Genomic DNA, 19,889 nt, shown 5'->3' with positions numbered 1-19,889 from the left:
CCACCTTCTCGTATCATAAACCCGCTTCACGACAGTTTAAGCAGTCTGTTATGTAGAAAAAGGTAAATATATATTGACTACAGAAGAAAAAACGATACAGATCCATTGCCTTTCATTCTATTTGCGCTATTACATGATTATAGTCGGCGTATTATTGGCTTTGATGGTGTCGTTGTTGACGATATGAACTCTCTGTTTCGACATTTATCTTAGCACTCGTAAGAATGCGAAACGAAAACCTTTGAAGTGACCTTCTCCTACACTTTTGCAAGCTTCCGTAATCCTTTTATTAAGTATCTCCTGCAAAAACCTATGGCGCTGAACCTTACTCATTGCCACCGCCCAAACTTGTTCTAATGGGTTAAGTTCGGGAGAGTAAGTAGGAATATACACACATTTATACCCTCGACACTCAATATATTTCTTTATATCTATTTTCATGTGTATGAATGGGTGCTTTACCCATTACTACATAGTGACTTTTCATATGCGACGTCTACAGTATTCATTTCATCGACAGTCATCTTAAAAAGGCTAATATAATGATCTTTTACAGTTCTTGAACTTGTAATATCCATCAGCTTTTGTCTTCTTCGCAGGTCGGGTTTGTTTGTTATTTATATGCGAAAACCGTAATCAAACCTGCTGCTAATATAGCATACACTATAGACGCCATATTTACGCTGGTACTAGGTTTGGTTACTATTTCACGAGTACCTCGTTAGGATCAAGCCCTTGAAGGTTTTCAAATTCATATCAAAAACCGATTCGGCAAGCAAGAGAGACGCAATGTGTCAGTTGTATTTTTCCCATTTCCCAACCCCATTATATTGGCTTCTCAATTTTTGCCGGACTATTTCGTCAAACCGAGATCAATTACCTAATTTGCCTTGAATAACAGAGAGGACGCTATCCAGCTAAAATTTGAATCAAAACTCTGTCTCGCTTACGCGGCATTGATGCAACTGTTCTGCATTCGGGCTTTGAAAACGGTTACGGCTGAAGTCGAGTCACAGCCGGTTTTTTCTGAACATCCTCTCCCGACCCCAGATCTCTGATTTGTTGGATTTATCTCTTTTTCTTCTTCTCTTCCCACCGACCGACCTCATATGGATACTGCTCAACATCAACCAAGGCGACGCTATTTAGGTGGCGTCCTCGCTCTCATAGCTGTGGTCTTTATATGGGTTGCATCGTCCTTCGCCATGAATGTGAGTGTGCACGCGATCACGAATCGATGCCGACAAAACAACCCATTAACCCAACATTGGCCCAGAGTATATTTGGAGAACAAGAATACAATAAGCCATTTCTTGTGACCTATCTTAATACGGCTACATTTTCATTCTATCTTTTATCTCTGTTTTCTGTCAACAAAAAGAGTCTATCGGGAGAGTATACAAAGTATGTATAAATATGGTAACGATTGTCTTTGTTTATTTGTTACTGACAAAATCATTTGTGTCATGGATGATTTAGGATAAATACACAATCCTCCCAACCCAACACAGTAAGTATCAACTTGTCAATGGTATTGATGTCTTGCCAATGGGTTATAATGAAATGGAGAAGAATATTCATCAATTTACTGATCATCTGGTTTTTTTCACCCCCCGTGAATGCAGACAGTGACCGATCTGTCGGCCAATGAGAGTCAACTTTCATGTCATCATAAGCTTAGTACAACCGAAACCGTCAAATTAAGTTTTGCCTTCTGTATTTTGTGGTTCTTCGCCAATTACACTACGAATGCAAGTCTCGCCTACACCAGCGTCGCCAGCAGCACTATCCTTGCCTCCATGTCAGGTAACGCATACCCTCTAAATCTACTCCCCATCGATCACAGCAGTACCACTCAACATGGCATCACGTAGGCTTGTTTACCTTGGGAATTGGAGCTATTTTCAAGGTAGAAAAGTTGAACACCGTCAAAGTGTTATCAGTCGTTATAAGGTATCTACAGGGATCCTTTTTTTTTCAATGTATGAAAAAGGCGGATTAATGGACTATGGGCTTTTGGAATGGTTGTAGTTTTGCAGGTGTCATCCTTGTTTCCTATTCGGATCAATTGCGAAAAGTCCCTTTCGATGGCGACACCGCAGCCACGGCCGCCACCAATGCCCCTGCCCCTTTAATTGGTGATATTTTAGCATTATTGGGCGCCATCTTTTATGGATGTTACACAACAATGCTGAAGCTCAAAATTGGAGATGAAGATCGGATCAACATGCCCTTGTTCTTTGGATTCGTGGGTCTCTTTAATCTTCTTCTACTTTGGCCAGCATTTCCATTGCTCGATTGGTTAGGTATTGAAACATTTCAATTACCTTACAGTCCCACCTTGTGGGCCATGGTCCTTTTGAACGCTTTCATTGGTACCTTTTTGTAAGTTCCGGCCGGAAAACAGGGCACTGGACATGTGATTGACGGTAGGATGATTTTCTTCGCTTGCATAGATCGGACTATTTGTGGTTACTGGCGATGCTCATGACCTCGCCTTTGGTGGTCACTCTGGGAATATCCCTCACGGTAAGTCATGTGAAGGGAAAATACACAAAATGGAAGCAGATGAAGTGAAGCGTGTTGGCTAGATCCCTCTTGCATTACTTGGCGATGTTGTTTTCAAAGGCTTCATTCCCAGCTTTCAATATGCTGCGGGAGCGATTTTGGTGGTAGCCGGTTTTTTTGCTGTCAATGTCAGTACATTGAAAGAAGTGCCTGAAGTGCAGACACCGGAGACCGAAGTACTTGTGGATGCCGATGCACACCATGGATACCAGACCATGTCTCCTGCTTCTGCATAGAATGTTGACGCATTCGATTCTATTTTTATGGCCATCGCATATCGCTGCCATCTCCGTCATCCCCTGAACTCACTCATTTTTCATTACCGATATCCCACCTTCATATAATCCGCTATTTTTTATTGTTACTCATGTAGATACCATACTCTATCAATGTCCTAGAGCCTGTACTCTCTTCCTAACCTGATAAATACTATTACCCCGTCCTGCTCTTGCACTGTATACTTTTATTTGATACTGATCTGTAAATGCTCACAGATCCCGATGTGTGGGTAAAGTAAAAACTTTGTAGCTTTTATCTGCAGTTCCCATATACATTCAAAAAAAAGCGCAAGAGAATGATTGCTGTATCTGCGTCCAATTCATGCGTATTTGATGCACATGGATCACTTGTCGCGTTTTTGATCCGCCTTGAAGTTTGTATTCGATCGAACCGTTGGAATAAGCCGTTTGAAATTTGCACAGGATGCTTAGGATGTTGATCTTGAAAGATATTGCGAAGCAGGCTCTCTCTTAAAAATGATTAAAAGAACGAACTAAGAGATCGCCGTTGGGTCTTTCTGAGGAGGACGGTTGAAGCTGGGTTTTAAACTTTTGAATCAGCAAAATCGCAAGGGAAGAGGCCGTAGCTGCGTCAAGCTGTTCCACGAGTGCCTACTCCACCTCTTACAATACCGACGTCCATGTCAACGGGAGATGTCTTCAAACTATTTTGGCCTTCACATATTTGCTCTCCCAAAACTCGAACAGGTTTTCTTGTAGGCTGGCATACCTCCGGTTCTACCGCATGTGTAGCTGCCGTGATTCCCGATGTCGAGGTAGACCTGAAGTTCCACCTTCCGTACTGTCTTTCCAGCTTTCACAGTCAATAACATGTTCTTTTACTGAATTGCAACAGCTTGACGATCTCAAATGCCTCCTTTCAGAATTTTGTGTATCAGGCAATAACCCGGAATTCGCGCATATTAACAATGTATGCAAAGCATCGCCCAAACTGCTAGGCGCGATTGTACCTTCCGATGCGCCAGTTTCCACTATCTCCATTCGGTCGAAAGTGGACGGTAGGATACACCAATCATTTTTTTTTTAGCATCTATACTTAACCGCGTCATGCTGTGTAATAGAGGAATACGGATTATGGCTATCGGTAATGCTAGACGAAGCTTACGTTCCTATACCGATGTGAGTTGGATCGAGACGAAGATTTTAGCTATTAATGAGAAACTGATCTGTCTTGGTGAAATTTATCAGATCCATGGTGATACGAGGCTCGGATCATGTTTTCCTCAACTACCAAATTATATTCTACGAACAGCCCAACCCTAGACAGCTGCAATTTTTGGCATTAGAACCTCTGGAATTAGACATCACCTCCAAGGAGCCTGTAGCGCACGAACCCTCAGAAACAAAAGCGAATCTGGAAAAGATATTGAAGTACTCTCACATTTTATCCGGACATCAGCAGTATCCACTTGTCGACGATCTGACGTCCGTCCTCGTTCAGGTAGGCTTCAATACGCTGCGACATTGTGTGTGGCGTGCTTACCTCGGACATTCCACCGGTTCTGTAAGATCAACTCGTCGTATTATTTGGAAAACGGCGTCAAGTCTGTTTGTGCACAAAGGCGTCGTCTGAAGAAGGGTTGGTTTTGGCGAATGCGTCGCATATGGTCAGGATTGCAGAAGATCATTCAATCGATGGTCCAGATACTGGTATGGAGTCCCGTGGTCGTCATCAAGAAAATCATTCTTTTCCCCTTGATATGCTTGGTTTTCGCCCTGTTGGCCATCACCGAATTCACAATTCATCTACTGAATATGCGATTACCCAAATTCTTTCTGAACGCAGTAGCCATCAAAGACTTGTCTGCAGCTGGTAATGTGGTATTTTGTTTATCTCTTCTCCATCCTGTCAATCTTCATCTGCAAGGGTTCCCCGGCATTGACTGATCCTTGCATCGACTTTTTTTTCCAGGTCAGCAGGTAGATTTGCGGCTACAACAATTGTACTTTTGGCCACGACAGTACATGAAATTACGGAAACATAACTGGGCAAATACAGCCGCAACTCGAGCCTACTACATCAGGTAAGCGACAAAGACAATACATGCAGTGGCTTGTTGAACAGCCACAACTCACGAAAAAGATCAGCTTTTATAATAGCATGTGGTTAGTTGCCAATGATATTATTATTGGCTTGGCCATCGGTTCCTTTCTTGTTAATAATCACCATACGGTGGCTCGGTTCTTGCATCAAGTACTCTATGTAAGTAGATTCACTGTGATTTATAACTGTGACAATACAGTTCTAAAGAAACTTTTCAACAGGAATATACTGTAGCATCGTTAAAATCCATGATGCTGTGGTTTCTTGAATCACCGGCCGGTCTAAAGCTTAATCATGAATTAGGCAGTTTTTTGAGCGAGTTATTCCTATGGCTCATTTGGGTTTGGACAAGTAGGTGCAAAGGCAAGCAGACGATAAGAAACGGAACCTAACGTGACGCTTTTTGATTAGATTGTATGAAGATCTTGGAACCATCCACGCCTCAAATTATTCGCTTCATTGGATTTTCTGGAATCTGTGGTGTATCTATGGTCATTTCTCTAATGTCCGATTTACTGGCGTTTATGACACTTCATGTTTATTGCTTCTACATGGTGGCGGCCAAAATTTTCAACTGGCAGCTTACCACCCTTTACTCACTTTTTAATTTATTCCGAGGTAAGCATCATCAACAGCCTGAACCGTGTGATTGCGGCTTATAAAGGAACCCAACAGGCAAAAAACGAAATATGCTTCGTAATCGAATCGATTCATGCGATTATGCTCTCGACCAGCTTTTGTTGGGCACTTGTCTTTTCACCCTCTTGACTTTTTTGTTTCCGACCATCCTAATTTACTACATGACCTTTGCCTTGGTAACGTACTATACTCACGTGCCGCCCATGGATGGAGCGACTTACAAACTTTGTGTAGGGTCGAGTGGGTGTCATTTTCTTGCAAGCCATTATGGAAACCTTGTTAGCCTTCTTTAATCATTTTCCTCTTTTTGCCATAATGTTGCGTATCAAAGATGCTGATCGGCTACCAGGTACAAATGATCTTTTTATGGAGTTGTTCTTTTGCGACGAATGATGTGTGTAACATAATGATACTAGGGGGTCTTCAATTTGATATCTTCCATCATGAGGATTTCGTATTCAAATATCACCCGATGTATCGCCGGTTGCGCTGGCTGCAACGATTATGGGATGGTCACGGCACATCATCTGACACACATTCTATTCGTCCTCATCGAAGAAAAACCGTGCGCTTCAAACTTCCTCAATCATCCAAAAAGGAAGCCACCCCATCTCCCCCAAAACAAAAAGGCGCCTATCTTTGGATGCGTGTATGTATCGCCAATTCTCTTGGCGTCAGGCACGCACAAACATGAAAATATGAAAATACTTCTTATTCACTGACGAATGCACTTTACAGAATACACCTATCCCATTCAGCGCCATCTTTTTTCAGTACATGTTGTTATGGAAGAGATTAAGTGCCCATTATTTTTCCGCTTACGTATTCAAGTGCCTGTTGTATGGTGAACCAATCAAACCTATTCCGAAACTCCAGGTAAGTCTAAAGCTGAAAAAGTTTCACAACGGCTCCATTTGTCGTTAGAGATGTACTTACATTTCCCTATCCGGCTGTTTCGTTCTTTATTCTATCAGTATCCTATGCTTCCTGATCAAAGGTAATTTCCCTTACGCTAGATATTGGATGATTAGTAGCTGACAATGACGCATAGACCGTTTTTGGCTGTTTTGTGGAAAATGTTAAAATCCAACGTTTGGGAACATGAATGACGACAGTGAGGTGACCACGATATCATGATAATAATAATACAGACATATTAATTCCAGACAAGATCCGTAACAGAATTTGTCAAAAGCTAGTCATATTTGTGAACCAAAGTTTTTTTTTATCTGTTACAGTGTTCAAAGATAATCAATGAAGGCAAAATCGGCATTATTTGTTTACAATATACATCGGGGATATGTTTTTGGAAGTGACTGGGTACATACAAAGAAAAAAAAAAGGGGGGGGGGATAACCATTGGGACTTGATAGAATATAAACGAGACCGAATAAAAATCAATAGTATTAAGGTGTAAAATGTATAACTGTACAAAATAGAAAACAATAGAATACATAAAAGATTGAAGTAAGGATGAAACCGGGGAAATGAAGGTGAATGCATGAAGAGGAATGATTACATAGTAGTTACAAAGAAAGAGTGGATGATTGGTCATCCCAATTTTTCCATAGAGCACGCTGGATTTCTGTATCATTTTTGAGTTCATCGGCGTGTCTGAATAAAACGATGTCCACATTCGGCAATTGTTTTCTTGCTTTGCATAGACGTTCGTGAAATTGGATACAGTTTTGGGACGGAAGCAGGGGATGAGCCGAGTGGCCTGTCAGGGAAGGTTCCAAAACCAATTCAGCCAACGTCGGTGTAGTCAGGGGATTGTCGACGTCCACGGGTTGTTTTGTGTCATCGTCGACGGACGACCGTTGCTTAGGTGAAAAGAGTGATGTCAAAGTATTGGAACGTTTTACAGGTTTGGAAGTGCTGGTGGAACGAGAAGCTTTTCGGAGCGCATGCGGTGTAGTCACATCGCGGATAAAGATTTTCAGAATCCGGCCGGGAAATTCGGTGGCGATTTTCGTATAGATCTCCAGATCAATTTCACCAGAATCGCCCACCAAGATAAACAAGCGTTGAGGGAAATCTCGGATGATACTAATAATAGCGTCTCGTTTGGCTCGACCAGGGACTTCCACCAGCCGTGCCAAGATACTCCCCTCCATACGCAAATGCATACTGCCGGGTGGGAAGTGATGTTCACGAAGGAACTGTTCCAGCATCACCATCAGCTGGAAAGGACTGTTCGATACATAATGGATGGAGGCTCCTTGGGTGTACTAGTGGATAATGTGAATGATGAGTCAATCGATAATGCGCCGGCCCGTGAGAATGACACAGTGCACCGTTCCACTTACCCATTGCATGTAAGCCTCGGCCATACCATCCACTTCCTTGGCCGGTTTGAAAAATGTATTGTTCAGCACTGCTCGGGCCCCTGCAAGAATTCTGGTGTCTTTGATGGTATCGTCAATATCGGAAATGATGGAGATTCCTGTTGGTTCCACTAGAGAAACCATCCCTGAACTGGCCACAAATTTTGGAGATTTTGGTATCGATTTGAGCTGGATCAGACGACATTCGACATGATCTTGCTGATTCGCCCAGTGAATCACCTGCGATTCAGGTAGTGTGAACTCGCCAGAGAACAAGCCAGACGATTCGGATTCCACTTGAGCCCCGAATAAACCGGTTTCTTGTTCAAATTCGGGGGAAAATAAGGATGACCCGTTGGTGGAATTGGATTGAATGGTATTTTGATTTTCCATGTAATTTAGAAACTCGGAACCACTGATTTCGTCAAATTCATCCGTCGCCACTGTGCTTGCCGAGGTGAGTGAAGGAATGCTTGACGAGGAAGCGGCATAATTACTACGACGGCGGTCCAGGATACTTGAGACCGGGTTCCCAGGGCGAGGGACCAGCATGGGATCATTATCGTCCGAGGAATACTCGGCCAAATAATCCTGACCTTCGTTCAAAGCATAAAAGTCGACAATGGTGGAAGTGCCGATGGCTTTGACGACAAATTGCTTGTTTCGTTTGTTCTTGGCTAAAAAGTATTTGAACCGTTGCTGGAATTGATTTGTCGTCGACGCGTCAGCTGGGGATTTGCCGGCTACGGTTTTCGTAATACCTAAGCATCGGCTTATAAATAACCCAACGTACAATAATAAAAAAGGAAGGACAGGATTTTTGAAATGCTAAAACGTGGTTACACTTACTGATCATCATTTTCTGTTTTGCTGCCATGCTATTGTGCGAGAGTGCCCAGCCTTTGGTTCGGACAAGCCATTCCGATGGATCTGTGAAAGATCATGGGTGTTATTTCAACGTTGCATTTTTAAAGAGTTCCTTCGACACATTTCGTTTTATATATCACAACATGTTGCAATGTTTGTGTGTCGATACAGAATGTTGTGATGATGATACGTTACTTTTTGGGTTCCGAATGGCATAAGTCGGAAACAATAGACATTCATGCTGGATCTCGGGAGATTCATCTGAATAGTTGGGAGACGCAATGGTGATCGATGGTGGTGAAACATAGGAAGCGTAATCATCGATGTAAAGGTCGTCTTGCGACATGTATCGAGGAGAAAAAGTGGTTTGATGGTAATCAATGTAAGTATTCATGATGATAGAGAGGCGGAGATAGTCATAAAGAAGGGAGAAAAGAAAAAGAAAAGAGAAAAAAGAAAGAAAGAAAAAAAGAAGCTACGATGAAATAATGATTTGTGGTGTTATTTTTTTTTTCGGTTGGGTGGCAGCTTATTCTTTTTTTTTTTTTTTTTGTCTACTCATTTCGTATATGTGAGCCTTTATTTATATATGGATGAACACTAAAAGAGATCACGAAAGATCCATGCATAAATAATTCGGCAAGACAACTTTAATTCCGTTTGGTAATTGTGTTGCCATGATGTAGTTTCCATATTATTGCTATGGTGAAGCTGTTAATGACATCAAATCACATCTTTTCATTTTTTTTTTCATACCTTTTGGTTGCGTTTCCAAAAGGCGCATCGTTCCGATGGTTAAGTAGCCATGTATAGTAATTGTAACCACCGTGGTTACAACGAGTCCAGGTTGCTGATTCTTTTGGTATTTCTTCACGTTAGTTCTTTAGTCTCGTCCTCTTTCCAGCACCAGTCATGTGAATCAAACATAATCCGTCATTGTATAGCAACACGGTATACTTTATTCCATTCCATGTTTAACTCCGATCATACTATTGCCAACATGGTAAAAATTCAAGACGCATATCCTATTCGATGATCACAAAATCCATGCGACGGTGCAACAAAGTATAAATTTTTTTTTTTTCGGGGGAGGGCGACAAGATGAAGGTCATTCAGAGTTTTGCCGTTGATACGTTTGACTGCCCATGACTCCCATGACGTTGCACCTCACGGGATACAAACGGGCTTCCTTCTTACCGTTCGATACTATTGTTCCCATGCTATGCTCGGTCACACAAGAAATAGCTATCCTTACAAAATGGCAAAGTGTTATCACACCAATCGGTCAACTTCCAAAAACAAACAGTTTATTACAAATGGATAAGCTTTTCTTTTCTACTTGCTTTCTTTTTCTCTTATGTCGTCAACTTAAAATAATTATCAGTGTAGGAAGTACTTGTAACTTTGTAGTGTCTATGACTTGAAGGTGGCATTGATTTCTTCCAAAGACTTGCCTGCAGTCTGTATCCAATAATATCATGTTGAGTAACCGATAACATAACACGATGGGAGCGGGGGATAGGGGATGCTTACCTCGGGTACCAAAAAGTAAACCAACAGCCATAATATAAATGAAATACCGGCATAGAACCAGAAAGTCCCAGCGGTTGTCATTGTATCGGTCATGGACAAAAATGTGGTCGAGATGATCAAATTGCAGATCCAGTTCACTGCAGTGGACACCCCGTTGGCTTTTCCACGGACCGACATGTCGAACATTTCACTCTGTACCAACCACGGAGCATATCCCAAGCCAAGAGCATAACTTGCCACATATACAATCAGTGAAGTCAATAGCACGCCTGTGATTGCTTTATCGTTGCCTCGAGCTGGACATCCGGATGCGCTTTGGAAAATATCACTTGGATTCAAGTTGAGGTTGACGCAGGTATCTTGAGAAATCGACCATCCGCAATCAGGATCCAATACACATCGTGAGCAGTGCGTCACGTAAGCACTGCATGAGTCTTGTTTCGGTATGAATCCCTGCTGTGCAGCAAATGTAGCTCCCAATGCAATCAAACCGGCAATCATTGTCAGCATCGTGATCACCAGCATACGACGTCGACCGGCCTTATCGATAATCATCACCGCTATAGCTGTAAACACCATATTGGTGGCAGAAACGATGATCGCCACACTTGTCGATCCTTCGTTGCTTCGAAATCCAGCCATCTGCAAAATTGTCGCCGCATAATACATGGCTGCATTGAACCCGGACAATTGCTGAGCGGCTTGCAAAATACAAGCTATACGATACGAAATTATCGACGTTTAGTTTCCATTCTTACCTAGGGAGCCTAATCCATTCTCTTTTTCACTCACCAATGATAAGCGGACGTAGATTCTGGCGAGTAAACAGATCACGAAAGGTCCCCGATTTACACAAGCGGATATCATTGTCAATGGCTGCGATTTCATTCTCGATAAACGATTCCGATGTCGATGCGCCATAAATTTTTCGTAACGCGGATCGTGCCTTGTCAATTTTACCAATAGCTACTAGTCGTCTCGGCGATTCTGGCAAAAATGGCATGACTAAAAGAAAATCAGAAATGAAGGAAAATAAACAGGACGAGCATTAGTATAGCAAACAGGCTGCGTGATTTGATGCGGATGCGACGTACTGATGAATTGGAAAAGTGCCGGAACACCTGCAAGACCAAACATGTAACGCCATCCGCTGGGAACACGAGTAAATGCAATGTTAATCACATAAGCAATAACCTGACCAAAAGTGATCACCAAGGTATTGAGCGTCGTCAAGCGACCACGGATGTGTTTGGGTGCAAGTTCACCTATAAAGTAAGGGTATGAGTGATTCATCCTCACGATGTAACAATAACTCCTGAGCATTGGTTACTTACTGACATAGACAGGCACGATCATGGAAGCAATGCCCACACCGAGACCGACCACCAACCGGCCGAACAGCAACAAACCATAACTGTTGGCCAGAGCCAGTAACAGAGCTCCTGCAATAAAGACCACAGAGGAAATGATCACCAGTAACTAGAAATACCGTTGCACACAGGTTAAAAACGACTTGATATTCGGGCCTTGAATGCCGGTGCTCTTTTTACCTTTCTGCCGAATCGATCGGAAAGCTAAATTTGATTTAAGAATAAGAAGAGAAAGGCAAGTTGGTCACAGGTTCGAGAAGAAGTCAGGGAACACCAAGGGACTTACCAAACCGGCAAAAAAACCGCCAAAAATGGCACCAAAGGTTGTACCTCCAACCACTAATTCCTTGTTGACCGTGCTCATATGAAAATCGTCCTGCAATGGTCCGAGAGCCCCGGAAATGACTTCCAGCCATTCATATTAGAAAAAAAAAATGATACCAATATTGCAATTGACCGTCACCAAAGACGGGAGACTTACCACCGGTATCATAGCCGAAAAGAAATCCTCCCACACAAACACAGAATACCAATACATAGACGAAAAGCGTGGGTTCCCTGCGTTGCTCTGCAATGAGAGTGATATCCTCATGAGGCAAGACGATCGCATCATCTGCAGACTTGTCTTTATCTGCATCCATGATGATATTCAACTGCAAACTCAAATCAGTATTTGTAACGTCATGACTCGAAGCAAATCGAAAATGTACCAAAGATCGTAATGAAGCAAACTGATCGAGGGCCAAAAGACCTTTAGATCTAAAGCTATACTTTTTTTTTTCTCTTTCCTTTTCTTTCTGTGCGGGATTTACAGAAAGAAAAAAAAAAGTTGAAGCGCGGTTTCAATCTGCGTGGTGTGAGACCTTTGTTTCAGCGACATTTGTCTTTCCCGTCTATTGCACCAGCATTGTCTGCGTAACCTTGTTGACACGGTGATTCAATGTCCCGAAGCGTGTATGCAAAGAATATACCAGAACAACACCAACGAAAACGTCTTGTGGTGAGTACAAGCGAACCGAATCCAATTTTCTGTCATTCTCGGGTAAAGAAAGCTTGCGAGTCAATCTTCTTTTTCGACATGATATAGGAGAAACGATAAGTTTCAATGATGCTTGGTACAAAAAGGACACAGAGATGATGGTGATTTACCAACCTCCGTTTCTTCCAGCAAACTCGCAATGAACCCGTTACATTGACGTGAATTAGAATTAGTCATGGCAAAGGCCGCACAATGTCAGGTACACCAGGAAATCTGGAATCTTTTTCCCTATGAAGTAGAAGACACGTTGCACGAAGAGTCAGTTTTCAGTGACTTGCTTTCTTAACTTCAAATGAGTGGGTTGGATAGCGTAGCCTCTATGAAAAAGGACCTTGACACATCTGGCTCTTGAATTTGCAGAAAGGGCAAGTGACTGCGAAATGTGGCAGCCGATGGTCCGCTTTGTTCTTTCTGCATTGATCCTTGCATAGCAACGTCCTCACTTTCAGTTGACTGTCTCTCACAGCAATATCGGTGGATGACACAAATTGTTGTAAATTAACTCTTTCTAACTTGCTCTAAGACATCGTTCTCTGCAAAAATATTCACTATCGTATGAACAATATAAAGCGGAAAGCGTGATTTCGATGTAATTTGGAGGTAAATAACCTTTGCAATCGTCGTATCAATGGAATGACTATAAGTAGCAAAAGGTTGGATTCAGAAGTTCAGAATCTTGTTGAAGAAATACAAGAAGGAAAAAAAACCAAAGACCTTTTACGTTCTCTGTTTTCCTCTTCAAAATCTGCCACACCTGGAATTACCAATCAATCTTTTATGTGAGTTTCAACCACATACACCTAGTGGAGCAGTGTACAAATTTTGGATCTCTTTTGTGGAAAGAGGACATATAAACAGCATAATTCACTATTCAATGTCAAGCTGCGTTATCGTAAAAACATCACAAAGTGACTAATGGAATGCTTGACAATGGAACGATTTAACGTAGTGATATGACAATATCATGTATACAGTCAAAGATCATATGTATAGAATGACGAAATATCTTAGAGAGCTTAAAATGCACTTTCCAATTCTAAAGGGATCAAAAAGGCGAGTAGGACGTCAGCAAATCGAAGCATTGATTTAGTATATAGAAACAGTATCATCTTGCATATGAAAAAAATGTTTCTGGATCCGGGATTGAGGGTTGATCCACCAATCAAAAAGCGAGATGGTGACCTGCGGCGAGAATTTTTTTTTCCACCCTTGGAAGCAGCATCCCTTCGTTTTTCAAAGTACGTTCAGCTTTTTTTGTGCCCAACCCAGTCACTGCTCGATTGTATTAGCGTTTTTTTCTTGTTTTGTTCCATTAAGCCGTGATATGAATCAGTACACCGGTATCAACACTCAAGGAAATCCATATCTACAGAATGGGTACATGAATGGAACGAATAATTTCATGGCAGGATTGACCCCGGAGATGCAGACAGCTGTGAATGGCTTTCCCCCTCACTTACAACAGCCGCAACCACAACCCACCCAGCCTTCCCAACCGCAATCAACACAGTCCAAATCGGAATCCATGGATGAAATGCAACAACCCACTTTTGATCCTAATAATGTCGCCATGGCAAACTTTATGGCCAAACGGCAAATGTATGCCCAGGGCGGATTTCCTGTCAACATGGCCGGCTTGACCAGCACTGGTATGGAAGCTACGCCATCGTCCATGGCTATGATGGCCATGCAGAATTCAGTTCAACGACCTGTGGCGCCAATGATGGCGCCCAATCAACATCAAGTCAACAACAACTTTCGTCCGAACAATATGGCTTGGTTAGCAAAACAGCAACAACAAGCGGCTATGCTTCAACGAATGGATGAACAACAACGACGACAGTTCCTGATGATGCAGCAACAACAGCAACAGCAGGGACAACCGCAAGCGCCATCGCAACAACCAATGGCAATGCAGAGACCCATGGTGACCACCACTCCACCGTCCGCGGGTGGATTTCCCACCAACGGTGCTATGGCCATGATGAATAATGCTGCGACGGACGCAACGCCGATCATGCCAGAAATAGCGAACATGAATAAACAAGCAGCGAGTAATCGCCCCAACTCTTCCGAAAATGGTGTCAATGCTAAACGAGTTGAAACAGTAAGCGCAAAGCAAATCTTGTCAAGCAAAAATGATAGCAATTGATCCTCGTATTTCATGTTAGATTTTGGCAATGAATCAAGAATTGATTCGATGGTTTGTGGAACGGTACAACAATGGGATCCCTCCCGATGAAGAGGTGAAAACGTAAGTCATTGTATTCCAGAATGGGGTGGTTCTGAACCATAGGATTAAGTATTGTGTTGAATGCAGGTATAAAGCTCGCTTACAGTCCAATTTGACGTATCTCGCTACCATGGCTGATATTGCCATGGTAAAACCTGGTGAGGTAAGTGTACAATACGGCTATATTAAAAATACCAAAAACTCACATGGTTTACCTGGGATGACGAAAAGGATCATAAAATCCCGGCTCCTCCAGATCTTTCACCATTGCCTACACCAAAGACGGACATCGCTACAAAAATACATGCTCTTTTAAGCACGGCGCAATCGCTGTTTGGCAACCAAATGAATAACCTCAATAATACCGCTAATAATAACAATAATCCGTCGACGTTGCAGGACAACAAGGCAAGTAATGGTCACGGAAATGATCCAACCGCTTCTCCTTTCTCGCAAACGAGTTCACATACACCTCAGCAAGCTCAGCAATCGCCTGTTCAGCGCCACACACCCCAATCGCAACCGCAAACCCCACAGCAGCAACAACAACAACTGCTTCGCCAGCAAGCCTCCGCGATGCGACAGCAGCAGCAGCAACAATTTCTCGAAAATGTCAAAATGACAAATAGTATACCAGCGGCTGGACGAAACGCAATGATGCCTGGTCAGATGGATTCTCCAGCCATGATGCGACAAGCGCAATCCATGCCGCCGCAACCTCAGACCATGATGCCGTCCCATCCAGCGCCACCACCTTCGATGCAGCAACAACCAATGATGACAAGTATGGGCATGGGGATGTCCATGGGAGGTACGATGGCAGGCACCATGACTGGGAACGATATGATGATGAACCCAGGCTATAACCCTATGACGCTGAGTCAAACAGGGTCGCCGATGCCGCAAAGCATCAATGGTGCAACGGCCGGGCTTACATCGATGGCGATGAGTATGCCGGGAGGTGTGACGCCCGATTTTATGAGCAATGGAATGATTAATCCGGCGCTCATGATGAACAACGGGACGGATTTGATGCAGATCTATGGTACAGTAAACTCTGATGATGCCAATAATTATCAGAATGTGCTCATGATGATGAAACGATTACAGCAACAGCAGCAGCATCAGCAACACCAACCACAGCACCAACCACCACAGGAATTTGAAGACCAATTCGTTAACCGTTCATAATCATCTCCCTGATCTATTCCCTTTTGTCGTTTCTTCTCTCCCTCTTTTTTTTGTTATTATTTCATTTTCAAATGTTCAGAGTCTCACCGCTTGATGCTACCGTTTCTTTTTTTACATCTTCATACTAGGTTAGGCATGTTTCCCAATGTTGGATGATTTTTCTTCTTCACGTGTATCTGTAAAAAAAATTGATTTTTGCATAATGTTCTTTCGAGTTACACTATAAACGAACAAAAACAATACAACATTATCCACGACATTGTATCCACTGTTACATCCTTCATCAAAAGTAATCGTATCATCTTGATGAAGCGCAGCTATAAAGCAAAATAAGAGGCGATTGTGATTATGATATGTTGCCTCTCTCTCTCTCTCTCTCTCTCCCTCTCTCTCTCTCTCTTTTTTCCCCTCTTTCACTGATCAGATATTTGGTTTTAGAGCTGTTCTTTGCAAGATGCCCTTTTTTCTTATTAGGATGTTTGCGTAATTTTTCTTTATATAGTGTGTGTATATGGGGATGATGTATGTTCATTTAATCTTGACTCAATCCGACCAACTCCTTACCCATCTTCTTGTCCAAGCGACAGATAGGATATTCCTTGATCATGCCGATGTTCACCTTGTGACCGAGCAAATCACGGATATTCTGGATACCGTATTTCACCATGGTAGGGCGTTCTAAACCGAGACCCCAGGCAATGACGCGAACATCCGGTGGCAAGCCCAATGGCAACAACATCTCTGGTCGGAACATACCCGAGTTACCGATTTCGACCCACGTCTTCAAACCTTCGTGGTAAGAGAAGATTTCCATACTAGGCTCGGTGTAAGGGTTGTAGGTAGGCTTGAAACGAATCTTATCCATGCCCATCTTCTTGAAGAAGACATCCATGAAACCAATCAAATCACCCAACGTCAAGTTTCTGTCCGCAATCACACCTTCAATTTGATGGAATTCGGCCAAATGAGTGGCATCCACGGACTCATTACGGAAGACACGATCGATGGAGAAATACTTGGCTGGCTTGAAACCTTCGACCTTTGACTTCTCGGCGAGCTGGTACAGCATGTATGAACTGACGGCGGTTGTGTGAGTACGCAAAATCAGTTTGCCAGCATCCTCTTCCTTCCACTTGTAGTTGTAACCGATAGAACCCGTATCACCACCATTTTCGTGGGTGCGCTTGATCTTTTCCATCAAATCACGAGGGAAACGATCGGTCGTAGCGGGATCTAAATGAAATATCAGTCAATGTTCGGACGAGGAAACCCCCTTTCTACTTCAAAGCAGAACAAAAAGAGGGAAAAAGTTAGAGCTTACCCTTGATGAAGAAAGTATCGTGAGCGTCTCTTGCAGGATGTTGTTGAGGTTGGAAAAGAGCATCAAAGTTCCAGAAGCTGGATTCAACAAAGCAGTTGGTGGGCATTTCCTGGAAACCCATTTCGAAGAAAATTTCACGGAATTCCTGACGCACCTTCATCAAAGGATGAAGATGACCACCAGCAGGAGGCACACCCGCGGCATCAAAGTTGTATTTCTTGAACGTAGCATTCTTCCATTCGCCACTAATCCAGACACACATGCATTGAATATTTTGAATATGTTTCCCCAAATGCCATTCCAAACTAGGCCAATCCTCACAGAAACTTACGATTGCAGCATTTCATAAGTAATGTCAGTGGCTTCCTTCTTGATCTCAAGCGAGAACTGAGGTCCCTTGACCACCTTGTAAGAAGTGAATTTCCTAATACACAAAAAAGACGTCGGCTTAGTTGAGAAAAAAAAAGGTGGATATACGATCAGACGGTCTTCGTAAAAGACTTACTGCTTGTCTGTTAATTTTCTCTTTTTCAAATCGGCCAACACTTTGGCATCCTTGTGTGTAGAGGTGCTCTGAATTTCCTGAAGCTCCTTTTGTGTCTGATCTACGATGCTGTCGACGGAGCGAACAAGGTTGGCTCCATTTTTGGCAATCCACTTGTTCTTGAAAGCTTTGCCTTGACCGACCTTGGCGGCATCTCCCAACTTGGCCTGTGGGACAAAACACGATTATGGTGTTTAGTTCCCATATCGCACACCATCAATAGACAAAAATGAACCGTTACCTGAAGTTCAGTGATGGCAATACCTTCGGGACCCGAAGGAACGGCGGCAAAGACACGTGCTTCGTGGCTGCCTTGGTCAACACATTGCTGACCTTCGGGTGTCAAAGTCCAGACTTCACGTTCAATAGCTTTGTAATCGACCATCTAAAAATTGAAACAAAAGGCCGTTTACGGAAACGCATAAGTCAAATGGTCGAGTGAGGATGACAAAGACTTGGAGTTACCTCTTTGGACTTTAAACTGTTCAGCGCACCCAACAAGGCGAGCTGATCGACGGCATTACCGTCCTTCTTTAAAGCAACCGAGTCTTCAATTTCATTCTGCTTGTCGAGGGTGGTAAGCACCAACGTCTGCAACTCTTCCGTGGTCGCCATTTTGAATTTCAAAGTTCTTTCAGAAAACCTAGAAGAAACCCTTTTTTTTTTGTTGAGCTGTGGCAGTTTCCTCGCTTCGGCGGGCTCAGCCACCCAATGAGCAACGATCCGATTCCTCTGATTCGCGGGTTTTCAAAAACAAAAAACTTTGGTTGCGCCACCTTCACCCTTAATCTTTTGATCGATCAAAAAGAAAAAATCATATGCAACCCTTCGAGTAAGAAAATATTAATAATTTGCATTATTTGTATACCTAACGAACTTTGTTGATGGGCTATTAAAATCTAGCATTTAATATTAACTATAGAACAATACAGCATGGACATTCTGGTTGGAGAGCTTTCAACGTCTTTGTTGAAGTACATAGAATGTAGATCTCTATGGGAACAGGTTATGGATATCGTCATCTTCAAATATTGCTTGCACTTGCTGTGTTGAGTTCTATCATTAGTTGCCAATGTGTCGACCGAGCAAGCAATCATACTGCTGCCGCAAATGTTCAAACGGAGAAAAAGTGCCATGGCAGGCCGTAGTAGTGTCTACCGCTTCACCTTCGGTTAGGATGCTTTGTCGCAGCTTTTCCCGATAACCCGACGCGCGTTCAACCAAAAATACCATCGCTGAGCCCGAGCAATTTGTTATCGCTTTTTCCAGTAGAATGGGACACCGATGCGACCCACCGTTTGGCTTGCTCGTTCAATTCAGCAAACCGGGTTTTGACCGCCAATGATATTGTAGTCGATCTGAACTGTGAACTTGCATAAAGCAGCACTAATTGACCCCCTCCGTTCTTTCAACGCTTAGGCTATGATGGATTAGGCCGGTTTGCTCGACATTTTATAATTGCCAAGAGTACTTTAATTCAAAAAACTCATTCAAGATATTTTACGCTATTCCTCTGCTTCTTTTCGTACACCTTCATCGATCTTTTCATTCGACTGCGTTACTTCTTCTCTCCACTGTTTTACCTGACAGTGACAATTCTGATTTCTTGATAGTCATTGGTAACCCAACATCATCTAGACCGTATGACCCAAAATCCAAATCCGTCAAGCCCAAAGCCTCCACAGCAAAACAGGCTCAAGGAAATAAAAGGAAATTCAATAGGGTAACCGCGTAAACATACTCTTGGGTGCGGAAAATAAGGTTGCCTGCATGGTCAACTTGTCGGTGTAACATTGTGTGTCGATGGAACTAGGTTGAAAAAGGCGGATCATTATCCTGCGCGGGAATGCCGACTAAGCCCTTGCTTAACCAAAAAGCAATACAGTGGTGGCCCATTGCCTCACCATCGCGAAC

At 42.9% G+C, this 19,889-nt stretch overlaps 8 protein-coding genes across 8 annotated transcripts; 4 read left to right on the top strand and 4 right to left on the bottom strand.

Moving 5' to 3' along the window:
* Positions 1–1,109: 1,109 nt before the first annotated feature.
* BYT42DRAFT_615869 (uncharacterized protein) lies at positions 1,110–2,804 on the top strand (the record flags this gene model as incomplete). The annotated part of the gene is made up of 8 exons (XM_051572007.1): positions 1,110–1,211; positions 1,277–1,404; positions 1,480–1,510; positions 1,626–1,806; positions 1,875–1,953; positions 2,032–2,385; positions 2,457–2,529; positions 2,592–2,804. The coding sequence occupies 8 exons, from the start codon at positions 1,110–1,112 to the stop codon at positions 2,802–2,804; spliced, it is 1,161 nt and encodes a 386-aa protein (XP_051422004.1).
* Positions 2,805–3,366: 562 nt separating this feature from the next.
* BYT42DRAFT_577487 (N-acetylglucosaminyl transferase component-domain-containing protein) lies at positions 3,367–6,742 on the top strand. The gene is made up of 13 exons (XM_051569181.1): positions 3,367–3,622; positions 3,703–3,865; positions 3,929–3,986; positions 4,056–4,308; positions 4,377–4,680; positions 4,780–4,891; positions 4,956–5,070; positions 5,133–5,262; positions 5,323–5,529; positions 5,587–5,726; positions 5,785–5,899; positions 5,967–6,199; positions 6,289–6,742. Exons 1-13 carry the CDS (start codon positions 3,488–3,490, stop codon positions 6,472–6,474), a joined length of 2,151 nt encoding a protein of 716 aa, XP_051422003.1. The 5' UTR covers positions 3,367–3,487; the 3' UTR covers positions 6,475–6,742.
* Positions 6,743–6,763: 21 nt separating this feature from the next.
* BYT42DRAFT_577475 (uncharacterized protein) lies at positions 6,764–9,288 on the bottom strand. The gene is made up of 4 exons (XM_051569180.1): positions 8,940–9,288; positions 8,727–8,808; positions 7,860–8,638; positions 6,764–7,781 (listed from the first exon to the last, which is right to left on the bottom strand). Exons 1-4 carry the CDS (start codon positions 9,063–9,065, stop codon positions 7,077–7,079), a joined length of 1,692 nt encoding a protein of 563 aa, XP_051422002.1. The 5' UTR covers positions 9,066–9,288; the 3' UTR covers positions 6,764–7,076.
* Positions 9,289–9,426: 138 nt separating this feature from the next.
* On the top strand, positions 9,427–10,047 carry BYT42DRAFT_577472 (uncharacterized protein). The gene has a single exon (XM_051569179.1). It carries the CDS (start codon positions 9,550–9,552, stop codon positions 9,778–9,780), a length of 231 nt encoding a protein of 76 aa, XP_051422001.1. The 5' UTR covers positions 9,427–9,549; the 3' UTR covers positions 9,781–10,047.
* A 110-nt stretch (positions 10,048–10,157) lies between these two features.
* On the bottom strand, positions 10,158–12,288 carry BYT42DRAFT_547727 (general substrate transporter; the record flags this gene model as incomplete). The annotated part of the gene is made up of 8 exons (XM_051565967.1): positions 10,158–10,205; positions 10,278–10,993; positions 11,070–11,282; positions 11,372–11,542; positions 11,612–11,756; positions 11,828–11,851; positions 11,934–12,052; positions 12,129–12,288. The coding sequence occupies 8 exons, from the start codon at positions 12,286–12,288 to the stop codon at positions 10,158–10,160; spliced, it is 1,596 nt and encodes a 531-aa protein (XP_051422000.1).
* A 1,613-nt stretch (positions 12,289–13,901) lies between these two features.
* On the top strand, positions 13,902–16,365 carry BYT42DRAFT_577451 (uncharacterized protein). Its single transcript, XM_051569178.1, has 4 exons — positions 13,902–14,793; positions 14,858–14,940; positions 15,007–15,082; positions 15,151–16,365. The coding sequence occupies exons 1-4, from the start codon at positions 14,011–14,013 to the stop codon at positions 16,108–16,110; spliced, it is 1,902 nt and encodes a 633-aa protein (XP_051421999.1). The 5' UTR covers positions 13,902–14,010; the 3' UTR covers positions 16,111–16,365.
* A 277-nt stretch (positions 16,366–16,642) lies between these two features.
* Positions 16,643–18,590, bottom strand: BYT42DRAFT_499159 (tRNA synthetases class II core domain (F)-domain-containing protein; the record flags this gene model as incomplete). Its single annotated transcript, XM_051564618.1, has 6 exons — positions 16,643–17,343; positions 17,432–17,676; positions 17,763–17,855; positions 17,937–18,142; positions 18,211–18,360; positions 18,441–18,590. The coding sequence occupies 6 exons, from the start codon at positions 18,588–18,590 to the stop codon at positions 16,643–16,645; spliced, it is 1,545 nt and encodes a 514-aa protein (XP_051421998.1).
* A 173-nt stretch (positions 18,591–18,763) lies between these two features.
* BYT42DRAFT_577449 (uncharacterized protein) lies at positions 18,764–19,248 on the bottom strand. The gene is made up of 2 exons (XM_051569177.1): positions 18,879–19,248; positions 18,764–18,807 (listed from the first exon to the last, which is right to left on the bottom strand). Exon 1 carries the CDS (start codon positions 19,206–19,208, stop codon positions 19,038–19,040), a length of 171 nt encoding a protein of 56 aa, XP_051421997.1. The 5' UTR covers positions 19,209–19,248; the 3' UTR covers positions 18,764–18,807; positions 18,879–19,037.
* Between the last annotated feature and the right edge of the window lie 641 nt (positions 19,249–19,889).

The sequence above is a fragment of the Radiomyces spectabilis genome (genome assembly GCF_025331425.1).
Source record: "Radiomyces spectabilis strain NRRL 2753 chromosome Unknown BYT42scaffold_9, whole genome shotgun sequence".
In the NCBI taxonomy this organism is placed as follows: Eukaryota; Fungi; Mucoromycota; class Mucoromycetes; order Mucorales; family Radiomycetaceae; genus Radiomyces; species Radiomyces spectabilis.
This window is presented reverse-complemented; position numbering and strand designations above follow the sequence as displayed.

Excerpts from the sequence above, each read along its gene's own strand:
- BYT42DRAFT_577475 (XM_051569180.1), bottom strand. The coding sequence starts at position 9,065 with ATGATTACGCTTCCTATGTTTCACCACCATCGATCACCATTGCGTCTC. Across the intron at positions 8,809-8,939 it reads TGCCATTCGGAACCCAAAAA|GATCCATCGGAATGGCTTGT; the intron begins GTAACGTATCAT and ends TGATCTTTCACA. Across the intron at positions 8,639-8,726 it reads AAAACAGAAAATGATGATCA|GTATTACGAAAACCGTAGCC; the intron begins GTAAGTGTAACC and ends GCCGATGCTTAG.
- BYT42DRAFT_577487 (XM_051569181.1), top strand. The coding sequence starts at position 3,488 with ATGTCAACGGGAGATGTCTTCAAACTATTTTGGCCTTCACATATTTGC. Across the intron at positions 5,727-5,784 it reads ACTACATGACCTTTGCCTTG|GGTCGAGTGGGTGTCATTTT; the intron begins GTAACGTACTAT and ends AACTTTGTGTAG. Across the intron at positions 6,200-6,288 it reads GCGCCTATCTTTGGATGCGT|AATACACCTATCCCATTCAG; the intron begins GTATGTATCGCC and ends TGCACTTTACAG.
- BYT42DRAFT_577451 (XM_051569178.1), top strand. The coding sequence starts at position 14,011 with ATGAATCAGTACACCGGTATCAACACTCAAGGAAATCCATATCTACAG. Across the intron at positions 14,794-14,857 it reads ATGCTAAACGAGTTGAAACA|ATTTTGGCAATGAATCAAGA; the intron begins GTAAGCGCAAAG and ends ATTTCATGTTAG. Across the intron at positions 15,083-15,150 it reads CCATGGTAAAACCTGGTGAG|GATCATAAAATCCCGGCTCC; the intron begins GTAAGTGTACAA and ends GATGACGAAAAG.
- BYT42DRAFT_577449 (XM_051569177.1), bottom strand. The coding sequence starts at position 19,208 with ATGGTATTTTTGGTTGAACGCGCGTCGGGTTATCGGGAAAAGCTGCGA.
- BYT42DRAFT_577472 (XM_051569179.1), top strand. The coding sequence starts at position 9,550 with ATGTATAGTAATTGTAACCACCGTGGTTACAACGAGTCCAGGTTGCTG.